At 54.8% G+C, this 23,255-nt stretch overlaps 1 protein-coding gene across 2 annotated transcripts in view; it reads left to right on the forward strand.

Annotated features, from left to right (window-relative positions):
* The window catches only part of ADCY3 (adenylate cyclase 3), a 94,146-nt gene extending 74,064 nt beyond the window's left edge, over positions 1 to 20,082 (forward strand). Inside the window, exons 7-20 of one of the 2 annotated variants that reach the window (XM_008173896.4) lie at positions 1,235 to 1,397; positions 1,903 to 2,019; positions 2,506 to 2,648; positions 3,830 to 3,991; positions 6,239 to 6,326; positions 7,442 to 7,558; positions 10,411 to 10,670; positions 11,261 to 11,342; positions 12,227 to 12,385; positions 14,250 to 14,396; positions 15,776 to 15,895; positions 16,064 to 16,190; positions 18,133 to 18,257; positions 18,972 to 20,082. In XM_008173896.4, the coding sequence (XP_008172118.3) occupies positions 1,235 to 1,397; positions 1,903 to 2,019; positions 2,506 to 2,648; positions 3,830 to 3,991; positions 6,239 to 6,326; positions 7,442 to 7,558; positions 10,411 to 10,670; positions 11,261 to 11,342; positions 12,227 to 12,385; positions 14,250 to 14,396; positions 15,776 to 15,895; positions 16,064 to 16,190; positions 18,133 to 18,257; positions 18,972 to 19,154 (1,993 nt within the window). In that variant the 3' untranslated portion in view covers positions 19,155 to 20,082. Of the gene's footprint in view, positions 1 to 1,234; positions 1,398 to 1,899; positions 2,020 to 2,505; positions 2,649 to 3,829; positions 3,992 to 6,238; positions 6,327 to 7,441; positions 7,559 to 10,410; positions 10,671 to 11,260; positions 11,343 to 12,226; positions 12,386 to 14,249; positions 14,397 to 15,775; positions 15,896 to 16,063; positions 16,191 to 18,132; positions 18,258 to 18,971 lie in introns of both variants that reach the window. The other variant, XM_008173894.4, reaches the window with a different exon arrangement.
* The last annotated feature ends 3,173 nt before the right edge of the window (positions 20,083 to 23,255 follow it).

Genomic DNA, 23,255 nt, shown 5'->3' on the forward strand with positions numbered 1-23,255 from the left:
AACATCCCAGGGCCACATTTGGAGCCAGCTGAAGTCAATGGGCTTAAATTCTGATAGAGTATTTCCCAGAGCCCCGCAACATGCTATAAAACCCCCAGAGGGGTGGGAAATATTTACCGGAGCTCCGCTCCAGCCAGCTCTGACGGAATTCATGCCCTGGGAGTCACTCGCGCTGCGTTTGTTACAAGGGCGGTCCCTGTGGGCTGGGGGGCGTGGGGGTGCCCCATGGTAATTGGCAGGGCCTGGAGGAGCGGGGAGGTCTCCGGAAGGACGGTGACTCTGGTTTGGAAGTATTTCCTCTGTGGCCGGGTGCCCTGCAGGCCTAGCTAAATACAAATACAGCACAGCACACCCGGTCTTGTCACCGCTAAGAAATTACAGCCATGGGGCAAGGAGCAGCCAAGTGCAGCCGTCCGGAAAGCCACGAGGGTAACAAATCTGCTTTCTCCGGCCGGGGTCAGCAGCAGCGCCCTGGATCTGCCTGGGCGGAGGTGCCAGGATTGATTATTAATAACAAGAATAGCCATTTAGAAGGAGCAACCGCTCTGAGGCGCTGGGAAATCGTCGGAGACAGCCAGACGCCTTGGAAGGGACTCAGCTTGGAACGCCCCCCCACGCGGGCTCCAGATTTGGATTCCCCACCTGGTGGCTGGAGCCAAATGGGGCCTCGTCGCAAATAACCGGGGAGGGTCCCATGTAGAGGGATGTCGGGCGCAGGGATGGGTGGGCTGATGGCGCCTCGTGGGCAAGGCGGGAGGTGTTCCATGCCCTGGCTCCGGCTGGCTGATTGTGCCCCACCCATCCCGGCCAGGAGTTGGAAACGGCTTGTCAGCAGGCAGAGTGCCGTCTCCTTAGCAGGCCAGGCTGTTGTGAGTACACCAGCCCCTTGTTCCCACCCCACTGCTGGGCTCCCAGTCTGCTTCTGCTGCCCCAGCCGCCCACGGGTCAGGTCCCGGATGCATCTGCTGTTGCGCTTCTGCCCATCCCCCACCGAGACATGGGCCTTTGCTTTTGCTCAATCCATTCCCACCTTCCCCATGGAAACCAATCGCTGCTGGGACCCAGGGTTCTCAGTCCTGCCTCCTTCCCCAGTGGATGAAGAGGGTGAGGGGCTTTGTGTGGATCCCTCAATCCCTTCGCAAAATATCCTCCCCCAAACCTGCCGAGTTCTGCCCGGGGCTGGCACGAAGGCAGCAGGGGCCTGACTGATGGCTTCTTCCCACCTGGCCCACAGGCGTGTACACATCTCCCAGAGCACCATGGACTGCTTGAAAGGGGAGTTCGAGGTGGAGCCCGGTGAGGGGGGGACAAGGTGCGAGTACCTGAAGGAGAAGGGGATCGTCACGTACCTCATCGTGGTGCCCAAGCAGCCCCTCAAGAATGGGATCAACGGAGTGGTGAGTGACCTTCCTCCTCCTCCAGCTCCTTTCATCTCCCCCGTTGCCGCCCCCTGTTCCGTGGCCTGCCCTGGGCTTCGTTCTCCACCTTGCGAAGGCCTGTCTCCATTTCTGCCCTTCTCACACATGCCAAGAGGTGTGAACGCTTGGCCCCATCCTCCTCTCTCCTGGCTCCCCATTCCTGTGAGCCTCTGATTCTAAAACCTTCAGCGCTCCTGTCCCTTTCCTAAAGAGACTGAATCCGTCTCTGCCGTCCGTAACTTCCACTGCTCCTTAATAACCACCCTACGTCTTCCTCTGCTCCAGTCACTCTCTTCCCTCCAAGACACCCCCTCTTTCCCATATTGGAAGCCTTGTGGGTGAATTTCACCCCATACAGTGGGACCAGCATGAGGCCTAGGCAGAATGGCCAGGAAACAGAATGCCGCATCCCGAGTCGTTCCCCCTTCTTACGGCCCTCGGTCCTGGTGGCTGAATTCCCACCTGCTCCTTTGTGTTCTAGAAGCTGTCCCTGACGTCCTCCCATGGGAACTCCCCGCTGCTGATCAACACCAAGGAGTGTAACGGCAGCATCAACACCACCTGCACCACGCCCGACGAGGCCGAGGAGCTGGACACCAGGGTGAGAGCCGCCCTGGGGAGAGGGGAGGCTGGGGAGGGGCTTGGCACCCAGCAGCAGCAGGGGAGCACGGGGCGACCCCCAGGCGTTTAGAGCCGCAGCAGGCTCGAAAGTGAGCACACAGGGGGGTATTTGTTACCCTTGGGGTTTGCTCACCCTGTCGAATTCCGACACAAGGAGAAGGGCGACAAGTACTTGGGCCTTGTACTTCTCTGCCGGGATATGAATGGACCTGGCCACAGTGACCCTCGCCCGTGTGGGGGAGGGGTGGGGTATTACTAAGATTGAGGGGCCAGGTCCTCAGCTGGTGGAAATGGGCTGCCTGGAAGTCGGTGGAGCAAGGCCCGTTTACACCTGCTGGGGATCCGGCCCAGGCTGGCCAGCGGCATTCAAGAGGAGACGGCCTGTTTCTCAGGGTGCACTTCTGGTTTTGTCAGCCAGTAACCCCAGGGGTTTGCCTTGGTCTGACTCTCACCTCCCCCTGGCCAGGTGGTGAACCCCTCCTTCCCCAACCCCCGGCGGCGGCTGCGTCTGCGCGACCTGGCCGAGAGAGTCGTCGACGCCTCGCAGAACGAGCAGGAGCTCAACAACCTGCTCAACGAAGCCCTGCTGGAGAGGGAGTCTGTGCAGGCGTGAGTGGCCCCAGACCCTCCATGTCACGGGGGCTCCCCAGCGCAGCCCGGCTACAGGGACCCAGCTCCCGACCCCCCCCCAAATCACGGGGGCTCCCCAGTACAGCCCTGCTACAGGGACCCAGCCCCAGCCCCTCCATGTCACGGGGGCTCCCCAGTGCAGCCCGGCTACAGGGACCAGCCCCAGCCCCTCCATGTCACGGGGGCTTCCCAGTGCAGCCCGGCTACAGGGACCAGCCCCAGCCCCTCCATGTCACGGGGGCTTCCCAGTGCAGCCCGGCTACAGGGACCAGCCCCAGCCCCTCCATGTCACGGGGGCTCCCCAGTGCAGCCCGGCTACAGGGACCAGCCCCAGCCCCCCCGGATCACGGGGGCTCCCCGGTGCAGTCGGCTACAGGGACCAGCCCCTCCATGTCACGGGGGCTCCCCAGTGCAGCCCGGCTACAGGGACCAGCCCCAGCCCCCCGGATCACGGGGGCTCCCCAGTGCAGCCCTGCTACAGGGACCAGCCCCAGCCCCTCCATGTCACGGGGGCTCCCCAGTGCAGCCCGGCTACAGGGACCAGCCCCAGCCCCCCCGGATCACGGGGGCTCCCCAGTGCAGTCCGGCTACAGGGACCAGCCCCTCCATGTCACGGGGGCTCCCCAGTGCAGCTCTGCTACAGGGACCCAGCCCCAGCCCCTCGGGGTCACGGGGTGCTGGCCAGTGCAGCCCTGCTGGGACGTGCCCAGCCATCTCAAACCTGCCCAGAGACTAACTGGGCTGCAGTGGATCTGCTCTCCTTGCACCGCTAACCGGTTCCATGCACTGGGTATCAGCCGGCCCAGCGGTGCCCCGCGAACAACGGCCGGGTATGGTGTGTGCCTCAAACAGCACCAAGATGCCATTGATTGAAGGTGCTGTTCCTCTACCTCCCCCTATGGGGGCTGTACCCTTTGCCCCCAGATACCCTGTCCTCTCCCACAAATCCTCTACCTCTCTCCTGGATGCTGCAGGGATCCTCTTCCTCTCCCCTCCCCCTAGAGGCACTCTTTCCCACGGCCCTCGGCCCTCGTTTCTTTCCTCATGGTGATGGCAATACCCTTGCAGCAGCCCCCCGGCAGAGTGAGGACCCTCCCTCTCCTTTTCCCCTTTGCCCACGGCCTCCAGCATCTCACCGGGGTGCGCGGTGTCTCCGGCAGGCTGAAGGGGAAATACACCTACCGCCTCTCCATGCGCTTCATCAACCCGGAGATGGAGACGCGCTACTCCGTGGAGAAGGAGAAGCAGAGCGGGGCCGCCTTCAGCTGCTCCTGCGTGGTGCTCTTCTTCACCGCCCTGGTGGAGATCTTAATCGATCCCTGGTGAGCAGGTCCATTGGGGCAAGGAGCAGGGGCTGGGTCTGTGCAGCCCCTGGCACAATGGGGCTCTGCGCTGGGAATACCCTTCTCCACCCCTCACCCTGGGCAGAGTTGTAGAATGGGCCTGGTGCATCACTCCCTATACATATTCCCCCAGAGGCCTGGTTGATTCCTCCTGGGCTGGACTTCTGTGTGGCCCTGTTCACCGGAGGTGTGCTAGAAACCCAGGGAGGTCGGGGTGAGCAGGCCTGGCTCCCAGAAGGTGTGTTTGTCAGGGAGATGGAGCAAGTACAGCGTAGGCAGCGGCAGTTAAAGATTCCCCAGTATCATCCTGCTCCGTTTCCTCAGCTCTGACCTAGAGGGACCAGCTCTTGGGAGGCACTGGGCTTTCTCTCCATGGCCTGCGGGGTCCTTGCCCTCTGGGCAGAGACTGCCAGCCGGGATGCTGACTGCGGGGATGGGCTATATCATGTGAACCCCTGATCCTCAGGGACTGGGCTGAGACCTCCCCCACACTCATTTCACATAGGCCACTCCACAGCCATCAAGCGGCATCTGTCTTGAATGACTCTTGCCAGGCTGCAGCAGGGGCCGTGGGTGTGGAAAGTTCCCTGAGCCCTCGGCCCCCAGGTTTTCCCCTTTTCTCTCTGGCTGCTCTTCGGCTCTCCCAGGAGCAGCCGCCGCGGGAAGTCCAGCCGGCCAGCGGGTTGTTTGCCAGCTGTAGGAGCGGAGCCTCTGAGTGAAGCCTTAGCCACCCTGCTGAGAGCGCGGTGGGGGGGAAAAGCACTGCAGCTTGTCCTCGCTACGTCCGATTGACAATCGCCTCTGCCCGCACCCCCGGGGAAGGGCAATCAAATAATGAATCGACAGGACCAAGTGACCGTGCAGTGCCAGCCTCCCTCCCTATCTGATTGTGGGCAGGTTGCCATGGGAACCCCCGGTGAGAACATGCATTTGCCAGGCTGCTCCAGGGCTGGTCCCCTGCCGCAGACCTAGCAGGGTGTGACTGGGTGGCCTAATGCTTAAATCGTTAGCTCTCCAGGGCAAGGCCTGTATCTCCCCATGTGTTCGCAAAGCCCTGGGCGCCGTGATTGAAAAGTGCTACATGGCTGTTGTACCCCATCAGTGTCACCCGTTATTGCTTGGAGGGGAATGAGGCAAAGCCCAGAAATCGGTGCTGCGGTGAAAAGCCCCTGGCTCTGCTAGAGCTCCCCCGAAGACCTTCTCTTTGGGACTGCAAGGTCCTGCCAGCAGGGGCTTTGTTTTGACATCTGTCCTGCACGGAATCACGCCCACTGTTAGTGCTTTGCAAATGCTTGTTAATATGGAGCTATACCTATCTCCTAGAGCTGGAAGGGACCCTGAAAGGTCATTGAGGCCAGCCCCCTGCTTTCACTAGCAGGACCAAGTACTGATTTTGCCCCAGATCCCTAAGTGGCCCCCTCAAGGATTGAACTCACAACCCTGGGTTTAGGAGGCCAACGCTCAAACCACTGAGCTATCCCTCCCACCCACAGTGTTGCTGCAGGGTGTGGGGATGCCAGAAAAGCCAACCAGCTTTCACAGGAGTTGGAAGGATTTTTAGGAAGCTTAGTTAAAAAGTGTGTTGAAATAACATCCCCTCTTCTCCCCACACTCTCAGGGACTAATACGGGCCCTGTTCCTGGAGTGTCCGAGCACTTCACAACCCTTCATGTAGTTATCTTTGCAGCAGCTCTATTATCCCCATTGTACAGATGGGAAACTGAGGCACGGAGGGGCATGTGATTTGCCCAGGATCACACCGAGTCTGTGGCTGAGCTGGGAATTAAACCCTCGTCTCTCACGTCCCAGGCTAGCACTTTGTCATCCTCTTGCTCTCATATATATTCCCCCCAAGAGTTGCCCACAACACAGGCCGTCTTCCACGTCAGCTGGAGGAGTAGCCAGTCTAGTTCCTGGCTGCAACCAACACATATTAGCTCCGTGTCTCTTTTGCCTTTCGAGAACATGAGCTTAGGAAGTGACCTGCGGCTTTCTCAGCCCCATGCTGGCTACTTTCTGTCCTCTGCCCGCTCGTCCTAGCCCAGCTGCAGTCTCTCTGCGCCGTTCGTGCTCGTGGCCCAAAACCGAGTGAAACCTACTCAGCAATCTGATATTGCTATGAAAAGCAGCGGAGTACTGTGTGAACCCACTGGGCTGTGTGGGTAGCACCGTCACTGGACTAACCCCGCACAGGGCTGGCTTTTGACTGTCTCTCTCTCTCTGCAGGCTGGTGGCCAATTATGTGACTTTTGTAATTGGAGAAATCCTGCTGCTCATCCTGACTCTCTGCTCTCTGGCAGCCATTTTCCCCAGGGTAAGAGGACAGAGGACCTGCTCCTGAAAGGTGCTGAGCACCCGCGACTCCCAAGGAGTCAGTGGAAGCGGATGGAATCCGCCCTGCTTAACTGTGTGTCATAGGCCCCATATCGCTAATAGCTAATGGAGAGTCCCCTTTAGCTCTGGTCATAGAGGGAGGAACTTTTGGAGCAGGAGGGTCTGTGTTCTATCACCACATAAAAACGGCCAGACTGGGTCAGACCAAAGGTCCATCTAGTCCAGTATCCTGTCTTCCGACAGTGGCCAATGCCAGGTGTCTCAGAGGCAATCATTGAGTGATCCATCCCCTGTCGCCCATTCCCAGCTTCTGGCGAACAGAGGGACACCATCCCTGGCCATCCTGGCTAATAGCCATTGAGGGACCTATCCTCCAGTCCTTCATGTGCTGTGAAGTCCTTCGTGACCATGGATTTGTTGAAATGTTGTAAAGATCAGTCCTACAAAAGCAGAAATGTACTGAAACATTTTGGTGTCCTTGAGTTACTAGTTCCTCCCCCATGACCAGCTGTTTCTCTTTGGCCCAATATCCATCACTACAACCCACAACACTGTGTAGGTACCTTAGCTGGATGTTTCTCCTAAAGCGATCGGCGGTGAAACAGTGAACTATGTTACCATTGTAACGCTCATCATTCAGCTGTGGGGTCACATCCCCCCCCCCCCCCCCGTTGAGTTGAATGGGGCAGTTCACACCTCTATTGTTTCGGGCTGTCTGCAGATTCAGGAAGGCAGCACCACTCTGTTTGGTAGGGTTCCTTCACAGAGGTAAGGGCTAGAAAGCTAATTGAAAGCTGAGATTGTGGGCCACCCAATTTCAGCCGGGGGCGCACCCTTCATCCAGAGACTTCCAAAAAACGTGTGGTTCTGGAGATACTTGATGGCAATGTAGACTGCTCTCCCCATGGTGTGATGTGGGGGTTAACAATTGGGCCCACATCCTCAAAGGCATTTAGGCCTCTAACTCCCATTGAAATGAGTGTTGACAAAGCACTTTGGGATTCTTGGTGCCAGGTACTTACAAGGCTCCCATCACCATAGCCTCTGGGCAGAAGGGCTGAGATTCACGTGATTAAAAACCTCTTCTCTTCATAGGTATTTCCCAAAAAACTCGTAGCCTTTTCCACTTGGATCGACAGGACCCGGTGGGCCCGGAACACATGGGCCATGTCGGCCATCTTTATCCTCACCATGGCTGATATCGTGGATATGGTGAGAACCTTCCTGCCTCCCCCCTGCCACCATTTTCCCTGCCACCTCACACCAGCACATGAGGTCGCTCCATTGGGTGCCTCAGAGGAAGAGTCTATCGACATCCAAAATCAAATGCATGAGTACAAAATGGGGAATATCTGGCGAGGGGGGCCGTACGGTTGAAATGGATCCGGGGTTATAGTTAGTCACAAATTGAATCTGAGTCAACAACATGATGCAGTTGTGAAAAAGGTTAATATCATTTGGGGTGTATTAACAGGAATGTCGTCTGTAAGACACGGGAGGTAATTGTTCCACTGTACTCGGCACTGGTGAGGCCTCATCTGAGGCACTGTGTCGCTTTAAGAAAGATGTGAATAAACTGGAGAGAGTCCAGAGGAGAGCAACCAAGCTGATAGAAGGTTTAGAACAATGGTTCTCAACCAGGGGTTCACGTACCCTGGGCGTATGCAGAGATCTTCCAGGGGGTACATCAACTCATCTAGATATTTGCCTAGTTTCACAATGGGCTACATAAAAAGCACTAACCAAGTCAGTATAAACTAAAATGTCATACAGGCAATGACTTGTTTTGTACACTGAACTGTATTTATATTCCAGTTGATTTATTTTATAATTATATGGTAAAAAGGAGAAAGTCAGCAATTTTGCAGTCATAGTGTGCTGTGACCCTTTTGTATTTTTATGTCTGATTTTGTAAGCAAGCTGTTTTTAACTGAGGTGAAACTTGGGGGTACACAAGACAAATCAGACTCCTGAAAGGGGGGCAGTAGTCTGGAAAGGTTGAGAGCCAGTGCTTTAGAAAACCTGATCTATGAAGAAAGGTTAAAAAAACTGGGCATATTTTAAGAAAAAAAGACTAAGGGGGACCTGATAACAGTCTTCAGCTGTTAAGGGCTGTTATAAAGAGGTGATCAGTTGTTCTCCATGGCCACTGGAGGTAGGACAGGAAGGAATGGACTTACTCTGCAGCAAAGGAGATTTAGGTTAGATATTAGGAAAACCTGTCTCACTAAAGCCAGTTAAGCTCTGGAACAGGCTTCCAATGGAGATGTGGAATCCTCATCACTGTAGGTTTTAAGACCAGGTTGGAAAACCCCTGTCAGGGATGGTCCAGGTTTACTTGGTCCTTCCTCAGCGCAGGGGGCTGGACTTGATGACTTGTTGAGCTCCCTTCCAACCTGAGAGGCCCATTAGCTCTGGTGGGTCTTGCGCAGCCCTGGTGTCTCTCCATGGATCAGGGTTGCGTGATGCCAGGGCTGGGTTTGGATCACGGTGCCTATTTATAAACCTCTCGGTGTGGATGGCTGACCCCATCCTGCCTGTACGGCTGCTGTCCCTGTCCCATGCAGGCAGGGAGCTCGAAATGCCATTACTCAGTTTATATGTCCGTTCTGACCTTCCCGTTTTGGGTGTGCCAATAATTGTTCAGAGCACCATGCCCTGCTGGTCATTAAACGAAAACAGCAAAGATCGACGGCAGCCAGATATTGTTAGCAGCATTATTAATGGGCGAATCCCTAGGGCCTGACGCCAATAGCTCTTCCGCAGCGGTGTCGCTCCACCGGGTGTGACTGAGGGACCCCCGATTTAACGGCCGTGAGGACAATCAGACCCAGTGTTTGCATTTACACCAGCTGAAGTGATCCTAATTGGAAGGGGGGGGGGCAGCCAGGGAGAGGACAGGTCCCAGCATGCAATGCTCTGCCTTCCTCCTAAGAGCCCGGCATCACCTCGTGATAGGGTGTCTCAGCGGCTGCATGGTCAAGGGCAGGGCAGCCCAGACACCTGGGTGCAGCCCAGGGCTCCTGGCAGGTTGCCACGAGGGGCAAAGCGTGGGTACCTCTGGCACAACCACATCATGCTTTACAGCAGCAAGCTCAGCCATCCTAAAGGGAGGAAACAGGACTTTCCAAGGGCCCAACTTCCCATCTAGACACAATCTTTGGTTCCTCCTTCCTGACCCCATCCCACTGCCCTGCAGCTGCCTAGCAGCTCATGCCCTGAAGCATGAGGTTTGATCTTCCTCCAGCCATTGCCTTATCTTGCCAGGGTCCGTAGATGATCAATGGTGATAACGGTACCCAGATGTGTGCAGGGGTGATGGCGGGTGGGTTTCTGCCTGGGGGAAGGTTCTGTAGCGTTTGGCTGGGTTTCCTATAGCACCTGGCCATCTGTGCGGCACAGACAGGCCCTGTTGTGTTTGGGCACGATTATTGTGGAGCCTTTCACCCCTGAGTCGCTGGTTCAAAGCGAGCCCAGGTCAGTGAAAACCACAAGCGCTTACCCTCAGAGAGCTGTTTGAAAACCTGGAAAGGTGGGAGTCCAGTTCACGGTGGCCCTGATAGCCACATCTCAAGGAACGCCACCTCACCCGGAACTAACGTGCTGACAAGGACTGCATGGGCCATGCAGCTCAGCGACCCTCTCCGACCTCTCCAGCCCAGGGTCTGGGGCAAGGCGGAGCGCGTCGCTGGCGCTGCTGCTATCCCTATCCCAGGCAGGCAGGGAGCGCTAAACGCCATTACTCAGTTTATACTCAGGGCACTGACTTTGAGGTAGGGTGACCAGATGTCCTGATTTTATAGGGACAGTCCTGATTTTTGGAACTTTTTCTTATATAGGCTCCTATTAGCCCCCACCCCCGTCCCGATTTTTCACCATGGTTGTCTGGTCACCCTACTTTGAGGAGGGCTGGGACTTCAGGCTGGGCCATTTTAAAAGGGAAGAGAGAGAGAGATTTCTGAAGGCTAAATAAGAGCCTCTCCTTATCGCTGCTCCGATCCAGTCTGGCCATTGGTACGTAACAATCTGTAACCCCTCACCCATCTCTCTGCCGCCCCCCACAGCTCAGCTGTCTGCAGTTCTACTCCAGCACCAGCAACAGCACCGCAGGGACCCTGCTGGCAGGGGGCTGCGTGGAGGACCCCAAGTATTACAGCTTCATTGCCGTGCTGGCCCTCATCGCCACCATCATGCTGGTGCAGGTCAGCCACATGGTCAAGCTCACCCTGATGGTCATGATCACCGGGGCAGTGGGCGTGGTCAACATCTATGCCTGGCAGCAGATCTTCGACGAGTACGATAAGGAACGCTTCAAGGAGAACGTGTAAGGGCACTGGGCGTGGCGGAGAGGACATAGAGGGACCGGCCTGCGCTCCAGGAGCAATGTAGGACTGTTCCCTATTACGGTCTTGGTTTGGTCCAGTTTCAGACCTTCCACCCCTGGGGAGACCATTCCACAGCCCAGGGTGCGGAGACGTTTCCTCCCATCCAGCCTTCCCGCCTCTGCAGCGATCCCTCCCCTCTCTCCCAGTCCTTCCCCGAAACAAGTCCCGCTCCCTAATGCAGACACCGCCATAGCTGCTTAATTGCTTTAGTGCGGGGGGCGGGAGTGGCTGCAGCCCTTGGGTGCTCCCAGCTGGTCCAAAGGCAGCTGTTCTCAGCTGATGGCCGACCGGGACAAGAACTTTCATCAAGAGGTTGTTTGGGTTGTCCCTGTCAGGCCTCTCATGGAGCTGCCCCTGCATCCTTCCAGCAGAGGCTAGTGGGAGGAGGGAAAGCCCCCTGAAGATCTTCAAAGCCCTCATGCAGTCGCTGGGTGTCGGCCTTGGTGTAGGGACGTGCTGGCTGCCATGGAAAGGGAGGGGACCCAGCCATGGTGGGACGAACGTGGCTCACTCGTCTCTCCCTCGGCAGGTCCACCCTGGTCCCCTCCAAGTACTCCATGACAGTGATGGTCTTCATCATGATGCTCAGCTTCTACTACTTCTCTCGCCACGTGAGTGATCTGTCCGGCTCCCATTCCTTTTCCGTCTTCACTCTCCTGCGATCCCTGGAGTTCTCCTGGCACGCCCACCAACAGGGCATTGGGACACATGGCCACCTTCCCCCACACTGCCCCGCTGGAGGGCCATTTCACCCTGTCCCATGCAGAGCCCCCCTCTCTCTTACTTCTGGAGCTCTTCTGCATGCGTCACTCCCCTCCCAAGTCGCTTGTGCCTCTGCCTCTCTCTCTTCCATCTCTGCCCTCCCTTCTCCTTTGGGGTTCCTCTGGGTTCCTTTGCTCACTTGTTCCTATCCCTTCTCTAGCTCCCTGAAACCCAGCACCGAGCTGGAAGGGTTTGGATCGGTTTCCCTCCCCTACCTCCTTATTCCCCCCAGTATCTGCATTTCCCTCTCCCCCGTCCCTTTGTTCTCGCTCTCTCTTTCTCTCCCAGTGCCCTGCCCTCTTGCTGGAGCCGTGAGTGGCCCAAAGATCCATCTGTTTGGTGCCTAGCTGCCGGAGGCGATCTCTGGATGGCTCTCGGATGGCGTAGGATTCTCGGAAAGGGCTGCCTTCGCACCGCAGCCAGGAAGCCCATAGCCTGCTGACCTGGAAGGCTCCCACCTGTGGGTGTTGGAGTGACTGCATCACCGCAGCGAATAGCTTGGTGCAGGGGAGACGGGGGCGGGGCAGCGAGAGGCAGTGGAGTTGAGTGGTTAGAGCAGAGAACTGGGTGGCGGGATTCTTGCATTCCGTTCCTGGCTCTGCCACAGACACGCCCGCGGTACCGTAAGCGAGTCCTGCCCCAGCCCTGCACCTCAGTGAGCCCATGGGGAGGTCACTGTGTCCGAAGCGCTGCGAGGCCCTGCCTGACTCTGTGGCATTTGCCCTGCCTGCAGGTGGAGAAGCTGGCCAGGACGTTGTTCCTGTGGAAGATCGATGTCCATGACCAGAAGGAGCGGGTGTACGAGATGAGGCGCTGGAACGAGGCTCTGGTCACCAATATGTTGCCAGAGCACGTGGCCCGGCATTTCCTGGGCTCTAAGAAACGGGACGAGGTGAGAACGGGCGAGCCAGACACTGTGATGTGGGGAGAGCTGAGGTTTCCAGTCTCCTTCCGCTGGCCTCCCAGCCCAAGCCAGAGAATCCTAGAAATCAGAGATGGAAGGAAACCTCCCTAGGCCCGGGACTCAAAGACAGGGTTAGGTCATTCCCTGCACTGGGCTAGGGGAATGACTCCCACGCATTCGCTCTGAAACCAACAGTGTGGCCACAGTGCCCTGAGCAGCTGCCTGAGTACAGCCCCGGCCGAGAGCCTAGGCACGTACTCGGGCGGCTAGCTCGTGCCGCCGTCACGGCCACCCTGCTGTTGTCAGCGCTCTCGCTCAAGCAGAGCTCGTGTGTGTACGCCCACCTGAGCTGGGCATCACACCTCCCAGCTGCAGTGCAGACGTACCACGACACTCAACCCCAACCCTGGGTTCTAAAGCCAGCCCTGCCACTGAGACCATGGGGGCCCTCAGGCAAGTCCCTTAATCTCTCTGTGCCTCAGTTCTGTAAAATGAGGATGAGACTTGCCTACCTCCCGGGGAGCTGTGAGGATAAATCGATTAATGACTGCACACGAGGAGGGCCAGAGAAGCCCCTTAGAGTGTAGGATCATACGGGCAGATTGAGAGGAGCGGCTGGGGGTCTGTGCCCCAGTTTTAAAAAGCTGGGTGCCCTTCCTGCTGAAGTCAGTGCCACCCCATTTCCTACAGCTCTCTTCACCATGAGACCAAAACAGCCCCCTCTCCCAGGAGAAATGGGTGGGGCGTCTCCCAAGGGCCAGAGCTGACACCCCTTGCGCTGAGTGGGGCAGATGCCATTTTCTGAGTCGCATCTAAGGGCAAAACTGAACTTCTCTTGGCCTCCATGTGGCTAGCTGTAAAAAAAGGGCACTGATGCCTTCCCCACAGGGGAGTTGTGAGGGGCCTGAGATCTGTATGTGAGTGATGTTCCGGGGGCACCCAGACTGCCCCCGGGGGATCCCTTCGCTAGCCCTTGAGCTCTGCCCAGCTAGCCCTGGGAGAGGGGCTCTGGCATGCTAAGCCATAGGTTAAATGGGGCGTGCCCACTGCTATTACTCAGCCCCACCCAATGGGAGTTGGGAGGAACTTGACTAGGGGGCGCATAGGTGAGTTTGGGGCTCAGTGGAGCCAGGGGAGCTCACAGGGTGACCAAGCTGGGAGGAGTTTTGTCAGGGGCTCTTTGGGACTGGTTACGCTGCAGTTAAACACCCGCGGCTGGCCCATGTCAGCTGCTGTGGGCTCACGCTAAGGGGTTGCTTAATTGCAGGGGAGCTGTTCGGGCTCGGGCGTGAGCCTGCGCTCTGCGACCTCCCTCCCGCTTGTGGGGTCCCAGAGCCCAGGCCGCAGCCCGAGAGCTGACACGAGCCATCCGCAGGTGTTTAAGTGCAGTGTGTCGCCATACCCTTAAATGTGCTAGAGCAGTGGGTCTCAAACGTTTGTACTGGTGTCCCCTTTCACACAGCAAGACTCTGAGTGCCACCCCCCTTACATATTAAAAACACGTTTTTATATATTTAACACCATTATAAGTGCTGGAGGCAAAGTGGGGTTTGGGGTGGAGGCTGACAGCTCGTGGACCCCCCCCCCCGTGTAATAACCTCACGCCCCCCTGAAGGGTCCCGACCCCCAGTTTGAGAACCCCTGTGCTAGAGTGACTGGGGCTGCGGGTTTAATAAGGAGCCAGGTAGCAGAAGCAGTTGCATTGTACAGAACTAGTGAGCCCAGTAGGCGCTCGGGCCGCCCTGGAATAAGCGGGTTGGCGCCGTGGCATCGCTGGGTGTCCTCCCCCGGCTGGGTACAGCTAATATAGTGCAATACACTAGAGTGACAGGCCTGCTTCCTGGTCCCGCAGGAGCTGTACAGCCAGTCGTACGACGAAATCGGCGTCATGTTTGCCTCCCTCCCAAACTTTGCTGACTTCTACACGGAGGAGAGTATCAACAACGGCGGGATCGAGTGCTTGCGCTTCCTCAACGAGATCATCTCGGACTTCGACGCGGTGAGTCCAGCCCGGGCGCCAGCCTTCCCCATGCCAGTCGGACGCCGGCCCCTAAGGGGAGCACTTGGGACGGTGTGGGCTGGCAGTGAAATGTAGGCCACCCCGCTGGCATACAGAGATCCTTCCTGGCCAAGCTGAGCGACTGGCTCTCCCTGTGGGGGCGCCCCTCGCTGAGACTGCTATTGGCTGGCACTGGGTGCAGCTGTAAGCAGCCTTAGTTTTGGGCCAGCGCCTTCTAACCTCCCATTGCCAGCTGTCCAGATGTGCATTCCCTACTGCTGCCCAGCCCACCTGGAACCAAGCTTCACGCCCTGGAGACGACAGATCCCAGCATGCAATGCTCCACCAGGTTCTGAGCAGCCTCCACTTGCTTCCAGAGAGAGCAGTGCATGCTGGGATGTGTGTAGGGTGACCAGACAGCAAGTAGAAGAACAGGAGGACTTGTGGCACCTTAGAGACTAACAAATTTATTAGAGCATAAGCTTTCGTGGACTACAGCCCACTTCTTCGGATGCTGTAGTCCACGAAAGCTTATGCTCTAATAAATTTGTTAGTCTCTAAGGTGCCACAAGTACTCCTGTTCTTCTTTTTGCGGATACAGACTAACACGGCTGTTACTCTGAAGACAGCAAGTGTGAAAAATCGGGACAGAGGGTGGGAGGTAATAGGAGCCTATATAAGAAAAAGCCCCAAATATCAGGACTGTCCCTATAAAATCGGGACATCTGGTCACCCTAGATGTGTGGTATCCATGAGCTGCACGTCCAGATTCAAGGTGCAGGTAACTGTAGGATGCGTTTTGGCCTCTCCAGAAGAAGCCTGCAGCCAGGGCATCAGTAGGTAAAATGAGCCTGTGATTCTGCTAACCAGCCACCAGGTGTCACTGTTGTTTTAAATACAGTAGGACCTGAGCATTCCAAACAGCTGGGGAAGGGAGGCGGTTCATAAGTCTGAAATGTTGGTAATTCTGAACAAAACGTGGTGGTTCTTTCACAAGTTTACAACTGACCATTGACTGAATACAGCTTTCAGACTTTACTGTGCCGAAGACAAACGCTGCTTTTAACCATCTTCATTCAAATGAGACAAGCACAGAAACCGTTTCCTGACCTTGTCAAAGCTTTTTTGGTAGTAGTTTATGTTTAACACGGTACTGTACTGTAGTTGCTTTTTGTTTGTTTGTCTCTGCTGCTGCCTGACTGCATACTTCTGGTTCCAAATGAGGTGTGTGGTTGGTCAGTTCGTAACTCTGAGGTTCAACTGTAACCACAACTGATACTGGCCTGACACAAGTCCCTGTAACCTCACCGCTCATCAGTCTTTGAACTGTTTTTCCAGCCACCTCCTGTGTTTATGGCTTTGTCTCCTGTATCTCACAGCTCCTGGACGATCCCCAGTTCCGGTGCATCACCAAGATCAAAACTATTGGAAGCACCTACATGGCTGCTTCTGGAGTGACCCCCGATGTCAATACCAATGGCTACAACACCACCATAAAGGTACAGGAACAGCGGAGAGGGTGGTGAATTGGGCTGTCTGAGAACTCAGGCCTGACGGGGAAGGATGGAGAAAGGGGAATGGGACAGGCTGATCACTGCCTCCTGGGGTGTGGGAGGGTCTCTTTACCTCCCTCAACCTCTGCCCTTTGCTTTGCACTGCCCTTGCAGAAAGAGGAGCTCTCGGAGAAGGAGCGTTGGCAGCACTTAGCTGATTTGGCCGACTTTGCCTTAGCCATGAAAGTGACCCTGATGAACATTAACTACCAGTCCTTCAACAACTTCATGCTCCGAATAGGCAAGTGCTGCTTCGTGGGAATGACGGGAGTCTGCTGACTGAGGGGGAGATTGAAGGGGAGTATCCACACCCCAGCACTCTGAGACCCAACCAGTCCAGCAAGCAGAGATGGGCTTCAACTCTGATCCCTGCATGCAGGGCACTGGGCTGTCACTGAAACGTGTGTGTCTTGTTTTCTTTCATTTGTGCAGTCCTTTAGGGCAAGGCCTTTAGTTTATCTTGTTACTCCTCCTGTGCCTTTCCAGGTCAGCAGAGACATGGCAGAGCAACTATCAAGAGGGAGGAGGGATAGATCAGTGGTTTGAGCATTGGCCTGCTAAACCCAGGGTTGTGAGTTCAATCCTTGAGGGGGCCACTTAGGGATCGGGGGCAAAATCAGTACTTGGTCCTGCTAGTGAAGGCAGGGGGCTGGCCTCGATGACCTTTCAGGGTCCCTTCCAACTCCATGAGATAGGTATATCTGCATATATCAAGAGGAGTCTTTATTGTGGCTGCTGGCCATAGACAGACACTGTGGTTCTCCTTAGCTCCCCGACTGGCTTGCGTCAGCACACAGCGTCCCCTTAAGTCCTGACCTGGACTATGCGGCCATAGACTGGATTGCTGAGCACGCAGTGCTAGCCTGTGATTAGAGTGGGGATCTGGGAGCCAAAGACGCTCACGTTTTAATCCCAGCCCTGAGAGTGACTTGCTGTGAGGCCGTGAACACGTTGCTGCCCCTTTCAGAGCCTCAGTTTCCCCATATGGAGCTGATAATACTTCGCTATATCTCAGGAGAGGGGCAAGGCTGAATTGTTTGTACAGAGCTGTGAAGCGCTAAGTGGTAGCATTCATAGCAGTATGAAATGGCAGAGCCTTGTTAATGGGCCCAGCCCCCTATAGGGCAGGGTGTAGGCCCCCCCCCAGAGCATGTCTCAAATGGCATCCACTAGTCCCAGGAACAGACAGCATCCCACAGATCAGCCATCAACGTGTTTCTCTGTGGCCTGAGTGAAGCGAGAAAAGAGAAGACTGAGAGGGGACATGATAGCAGTTTTCAGGCATTTAAAAGGGTGTCATAAGGAGGAGGGAGAAAACTGGTTCACCTTAGCCTCTAAGGATAGAACCAGAAGCAATGGGCTTAAACTGCAGCAAGGGAGGTCTAGGTTGGACATTAGGAAAAAGTTCCTAACTGTCAGGGTGGTTAAACACTGGAATAAATTGCCTAGGGAGGTTGTGGAATCTCCATCTCTGGAGATATTTAAGAGTAGGTTAGATAAATGTCTATCAGGGATGGTCTAGACAGTATTTGGTCCTGCCATGCGGGCAGGGGACTGGACTCGATGACCTCTCGAGGTCCCTTCCAGTCCTAGAATCTATGAATAAGCACAGGGTACGGGAACCCGAAACCCCGATTGGCTGCTGAAACATTTACAGCTGATCCCAGCCCCGTAGAACCACCACGTGTCAGTTGTTAATGAGACTTAATATATTTATTTTAAAGCAACCGCTTAGCTAGAAGGGGAGAGCAGGGATTAATGACGACGCAGCCATCAGCGCTGGGCTGGTTACAGCCAGGAATCTCACCATTAGCATGACAGGAGCACTGGGCGAGTTGCTAGCCCCAGCCCTCTGGTTCTAGTACTGGGTGCTTGGAGCTGACAGGAAGGGAGCCAGCAGCAGCATGGGGATAGGGGCCAGAGAAAGGATCGTCACAGCAGGCCTCCCGCTGGAGGCCGGCACGCTCCTTGCGACTTCAGCCAAACGCTGCTTTTTAGAAAAACTTCTAGGGTGCTGTGCGCCTGCCCTATGTATCGTGGATGATGCTGGGGTGCCGCCTACGGCCCATGTGGGTGCCCTGTATGTTTGTGTATTTGTGCTCCTCCACACCCAGGGCCAGGGCTCCCTCCCCACTACAGGACCCAGGTAGTAAAGTCAGGTTGTCCTTGTGCCCGATTTGCAGGCATGAATAAAGGGGCAGTGCTGGCAGGAGTGATCGGCGCCCGCAAACCACACTACGACATTTGGGGGAACACGGTGAACGTGGCCAGCAGGATGGAGTCAACGGGCGTGATGGGGAACATCCAGGTGGGTGAGCACATCCCCCTCAGAAACGCCAGGCCTGACCCGTTTCAACGGAGATGGACGTTGTGAACTAGTAAAATAGGAGGGTGGAATGTAAATGCCCAAGTAACCATAACCGTAGCACGTATAGACACTGAGAAAGGGACAGCCCCTAGGAGACAGCACGTGCAGTTTGACAGGCAGGGTGGTGTGACGTATCAGAGCAAGAGTGAGTGCAGGTAGCACTGGAGCTCACTGATAGAGCCAGGTTTGGAGAATGAGGTCGCCTGACTAACGGAGGCTGTTCCAGAGACTTCTAGAGAAGCAAGCTGCGAGTGTTGGGAGGGTGCAGAGACTGGGCGGAGTGAAAGGCGTGGCAGCGTGGAGGAGCACAGAGGGAGACACAAAAGCAGATGTCGAGGTACCAAGCGTAATGGTTGACATAGGAGGGTGGGGGAGAGGGGCTCTAGAACTGTTCCTGGGTCAGCTATACCATGAAGTCACTGAACCTCTCAGCTGGCTCTCTACAGCAAAGTACCAGGTGGTCCGTGAATGAAAGGGGCGGTGTAAACGCTTCATGCCCGGGGTAGAGCCTGCAAGCTGAGGGCGAGGAGTTATAATGGGAAGAAGAAGTGAAGGGATGTGACAGCCCTTAGCGAGGGCACTGCCCAGTAAAAGCAGCCCTGCGGTCACGTCTGCCTTGGCACCCCATCGCCCTGTGTCTGCTCATCTGTGCAGGTGGTGGAAGAGACCCATCTCGTCCTGAAGGAGTACGGCTTCCGCTTTATGCGCCGGGGGGCCATCTACGTCAAAGGCAAAGGGGAGTTGCTGACCTTCTTCCTGAAGGGCCGGGAGAAGCAGGGCTCTTTCGTCAACGGCTCCTCAGTGACTCTTCCACACCAGGTGGTCGACAGCTCATGATGGAGCTGGGCTCCATGCTCCCACTAGCAAATGAAGTCCAGTGCCTCCCACTGGCGAGAGACAAGCAGCTTTGAGTGCCCAGCGCTCTAGAAACAAGACTGATAGTAACATCTTTCAACCCAATGTCTAGATTTAAGAGAAACCACCCCCTGGCCTGCTCCTTTTTTCCTGGAGGTTTATCTTAGAGGGGTCTGCTTGACTTCAGCTCCCCATCTGCAGCTTAGCAGAAGGGAGATAGGGGAGGGACTGATCCAATCCCCCTACAGCTCTCACACACGCACCCTCGTGCTGATGTGGGTCTGGCTGGTGGGAAGGCGTAAGCCTCACACAGCATTTCAGGAGCGCTCCCAATTGCAGTAGGCTCCTGTGTACCCTGTTAGTGTAATCGAGAGAGGCAGGTGGCATGGATTTAATTTAGTGCCACAGACCCAGCCTCCACTTAGTGTTTGTTGCTAAGAGATAAAAACTCAGGGTGGGTGGTCAGAGGAAAAAATCTCTGGTGTGTGCCAGGAGAGTTAAAACAGGAGCACTTGGGTTTTCTGTTAGTTCACACAATGCTCATCCTTGCCCTATGCCACCGTAGCTAGGAGATCAGAGAGAGTGCAATATTTCCTTTGACTTGGAGGTGAAGAAATAAAAACCAATGTTGTGTATTTCAAATATATAAATATATATATAAAAAGATACAGATCGACATTTATATTTTTAATTGTGTCTGTTAGACTATTTGCGGATTTCTCTTTCCGACACTGCCTTGCACTCCGCTCTCTGCTGTTGTCACCTTTGCTGTCGCTTTAAGGAAGAGATGGACAGGTATTGGCAAAGAACAAGACTGTTTTATTAAAGCCTTCATCCAATATTCTGTTTGAAAACAAACACAGTGTAATTATTTCTCTAGTTTCTTGAATAGAACAAGTTGAATTTAAAAGACAGTGATTCCGTGTCCAGTTTGTCCTGACCACTTCCGTGCCCTGGCCTAGGCTGCTGGATGTTCAAGTGCCTCATGGCCTCACCCCATGAGAGGCTCTGCGCAAACACAGCATGGAAGGGAAAACAAGTCTCTGCATGAATTTCCTGTAGTGTAAATACATTCTCTGAGCTGTGAAGGGTAATACAAGTACTTCGCATGTGTATAATGCCTTTTCAGCTGGAGGTCAGCAAGCACCTCACAGCGGTGAGTCTCATTAACCCCTTTCCAGATGTGGAAACTAAGGGAAAGAGGCCCCATTTTTAAAGGTATTCAGGGGCCTAAAGATGTGGGTTGGTGCCCAGGGGGCTTTTCAAGAGTGCGTAAGGGCTTGTCTACATGTAAAACACTGCAGCAGCACCGCTGACTTTCTCCTGCCGGCATAAGTAATCCATCTCCCTGAGAAGAGGTAGCTAGCTCGCTGGAAGAATGAGTCAGCTGACCTAGCATTGGCTACGTGGGGACTTTTAGTCCAGCTTCCCCTCACTGTTCAGGGGGGTGGATTTTTTACATGTGACTCCAATGTGGGTAACTGGACCTAATTTTCTAGTGTAGACCAGGTGTAAGTGACTTGCCCCAGGCTTACTTAGCTGGAAATAAAATCCCAAAGGGCTTGACTCCCAGCGATCTTCTTCATCCACTGGACTAGAGCCCTGGTGGGTTTCACTGTCATGAACATCACCCAGTCCCACATTCAGTGGTGGTGTAAATGAAGTGGGAGTTGGTCATACTCTACCTAGAAGCAGAAAAGGAGCGTAGCTTGTACCGCTTGCCTGCTCTTGGGAGCGTGGGAAACACGTGAAATTGACACCCATTTGGCACGTCACCTGCTATAGGTGAGTGCAGCTTTGCTGAGCTCAGGGGGAGGGATGACCATATACACCAGCTCTGAATTTGTGCTTAAGAACGTCAAGACGGATGCAGCCCCAATCAAAGTGTGGGTCTCATGCAACGCTGCCTTGTACCAGCACTTAACAGTTGTGCAAAGTGGGTGTACACATCACCAGACCAGAGGGGGGAGGACAGTTTACTTGTTAAAGCACATGCCTAGGAGTTGGGAAACCTGGGTTCAAGTCCCTGTTCTGTCTCAGACTCCCCCTGTGACTTTGTGCACATCACTTAGAGGATCTGGGCCTAAGGCATTTAGGCTCCTAACTCCCATTGACTTCAATGATCTGGGCCTTAGTCTTGCTGGGTCTCCCTCCCCCAGCCCCAAAATAGGGATATAGCACTGGCCAATCTCAAAGGGTGGGGTGGGGTTGTGAGGTGCTTATGGAATGAGGAACTCTGCAGTACCTAAAATGGGGTTACATATACTTCGCACAGGTGTAAAGCAGTAGAGCAGGGCCCCAGCCCTCAGATCACTTCTCCAGGCTCCAGCCACTTGTTTTCCCATCTCCAAAAGGCCCAGCAAACGTTACAGAGCTTTGGCTTTTCCCATCTGCTCTTTCTTCCCAAATCTAGCCTCCACCAGTTCACCCTTGGGAAGAAGGAAAGGTTTCCTGAGACTGAGGTTCATACCCCAGACTCAGGCAGTAGGATGGCTCACAAGGGCTGGGAAGAGCTGCTCAAGAACATTTGTTCCTGCACAGTTCCCACATTGCAGGCTGCAGGGGCCTTGGAGAGCCTTGGTCACATTGTCCTAGTCCCACCGCCTTGGTAGTCCCCAGCATCTTCTACAGCTATCTCCATTGAAAAGAGCCTGTAAAGCCCCTAGAAACAAGGAGGGACTAATGTATCTCCCTCTCAAATGGACTACTGTGAAGAAAGGGAAACAAGAATCAGCCACTACCAAGGAACATCGAGGGGGAAAACGAATAGAGTAGCATGATCTAGGGACTAAGCGGAGCAGAAGATGAGATGGCTGGGCAGTGGATGCTGGGGAGAATGGCACCAGTGAGCAAGAACATATGGCTAAGGGACAAGGAGGAGAAGGGGAACAGGCCCCACAGAAGCATGAGCAGGGGAGCGAGAGGAATAAAAGAATGGAGAGCAGTTAATATTTCCAAGCAAGGCAAAACACTCATTGCATTGGAGACTGTTAAATGAATTAGAGACATCACATGGCAAAGTAATCGCATTAGATGCCATAGGGATACGATGGCACCAGGAGTGTTCAGAAGGAAACGTTCCTTAGGTTTAGTCCCCCCCCCCTGGAAAAGTTTGAGCCCCTGTACTATGCAACTCAAACACACTCAGGCACAGACTGACTGCACAGGTCTCCCTCCGTGCCAGGGGAAAGGCCCTTGCTGCTGTCCGCTCGTCAGTACTAGCACCACTGCAAACAGCCTCTGCTACCCCTGTTGCCGATGGGTATGTCTACAGTGCAGGAGTGTAGACACTCAGGCTTAGGCGAGGACCCTGTGAAGTGGGAGGGTCCCAGAGCTTGGGCTGCCAACTTTCTATGCTGCAATTAAACAGCCCCTTAGCCCAAGTCAGCAGGCACGGGCCAGCCCCAGGTGACTAACTGCAGTGTAGACATACCCAAAGAGACACCAGCAGCATTTTTATCATGCTAGTGGTCTGACCTCTATGTTCCATCTGTTGGCATGCAAGGGCCTGCGTGCTCCTCTCTGAGGGCTGTCTGAGATCCTGAAAGATCAGGGTGTCTGCACTTTCCTTTAAGTGACAGCCCTAGCTCCCCTCTAGTAGGTTAGAGAGCCCTGTAGATTAAGTGGGGGAGAAGAGTGCAATCTGACTGCTGGTTTTCCTGCCTCTGTTGCTACCTCAAGAACTGTGCTGACTGAGTCACAGAAAAATGCAAATACAAGACAATAAATGGTTTGTTGTTTCTGTAGCATTACTCCCACCTCATGTATGGCTGCTCCTGGACTCCTCGGCCCATAGTACCTTTCATTACTTATACCATGACTATAAACACCAAGGAGAGAGCAAAATTATGTAGTGTCACACAAAGAGAAAGAGGAAGGAATTAAAGCTATGGGGGCAAACTCGTTGCCATTAACTTGTGGAAGGGTCTGTGTGAAGTGGATGAAGCTTTGTTTGAGTCATTTACAATTAGACAAAACAGAAATCAGGCTCCAGGGAACACTCAAAGTGGCTGAGGATGTTTGAGCAGTCGACTAGAGGATCTCATATGCAGTTCTAATACTGACAGTTTCTGAAAACTAATT

The sequence above is a fragment of the Chrysemys picta genome, chromosome 3 (genome assembly GCF_011386835.1).
Source record: "Chrysemys picta bellii isolate R12L10 chromosome 3, ASM1138683v2, whole genome shotgun sequence".
Classification (NCBI taxonomy): domain Eukaryota; kingdom Metazoa; phylum Chordata; order Testudines; family Emydidae; genus Chrysemys; species Chrysemys picta.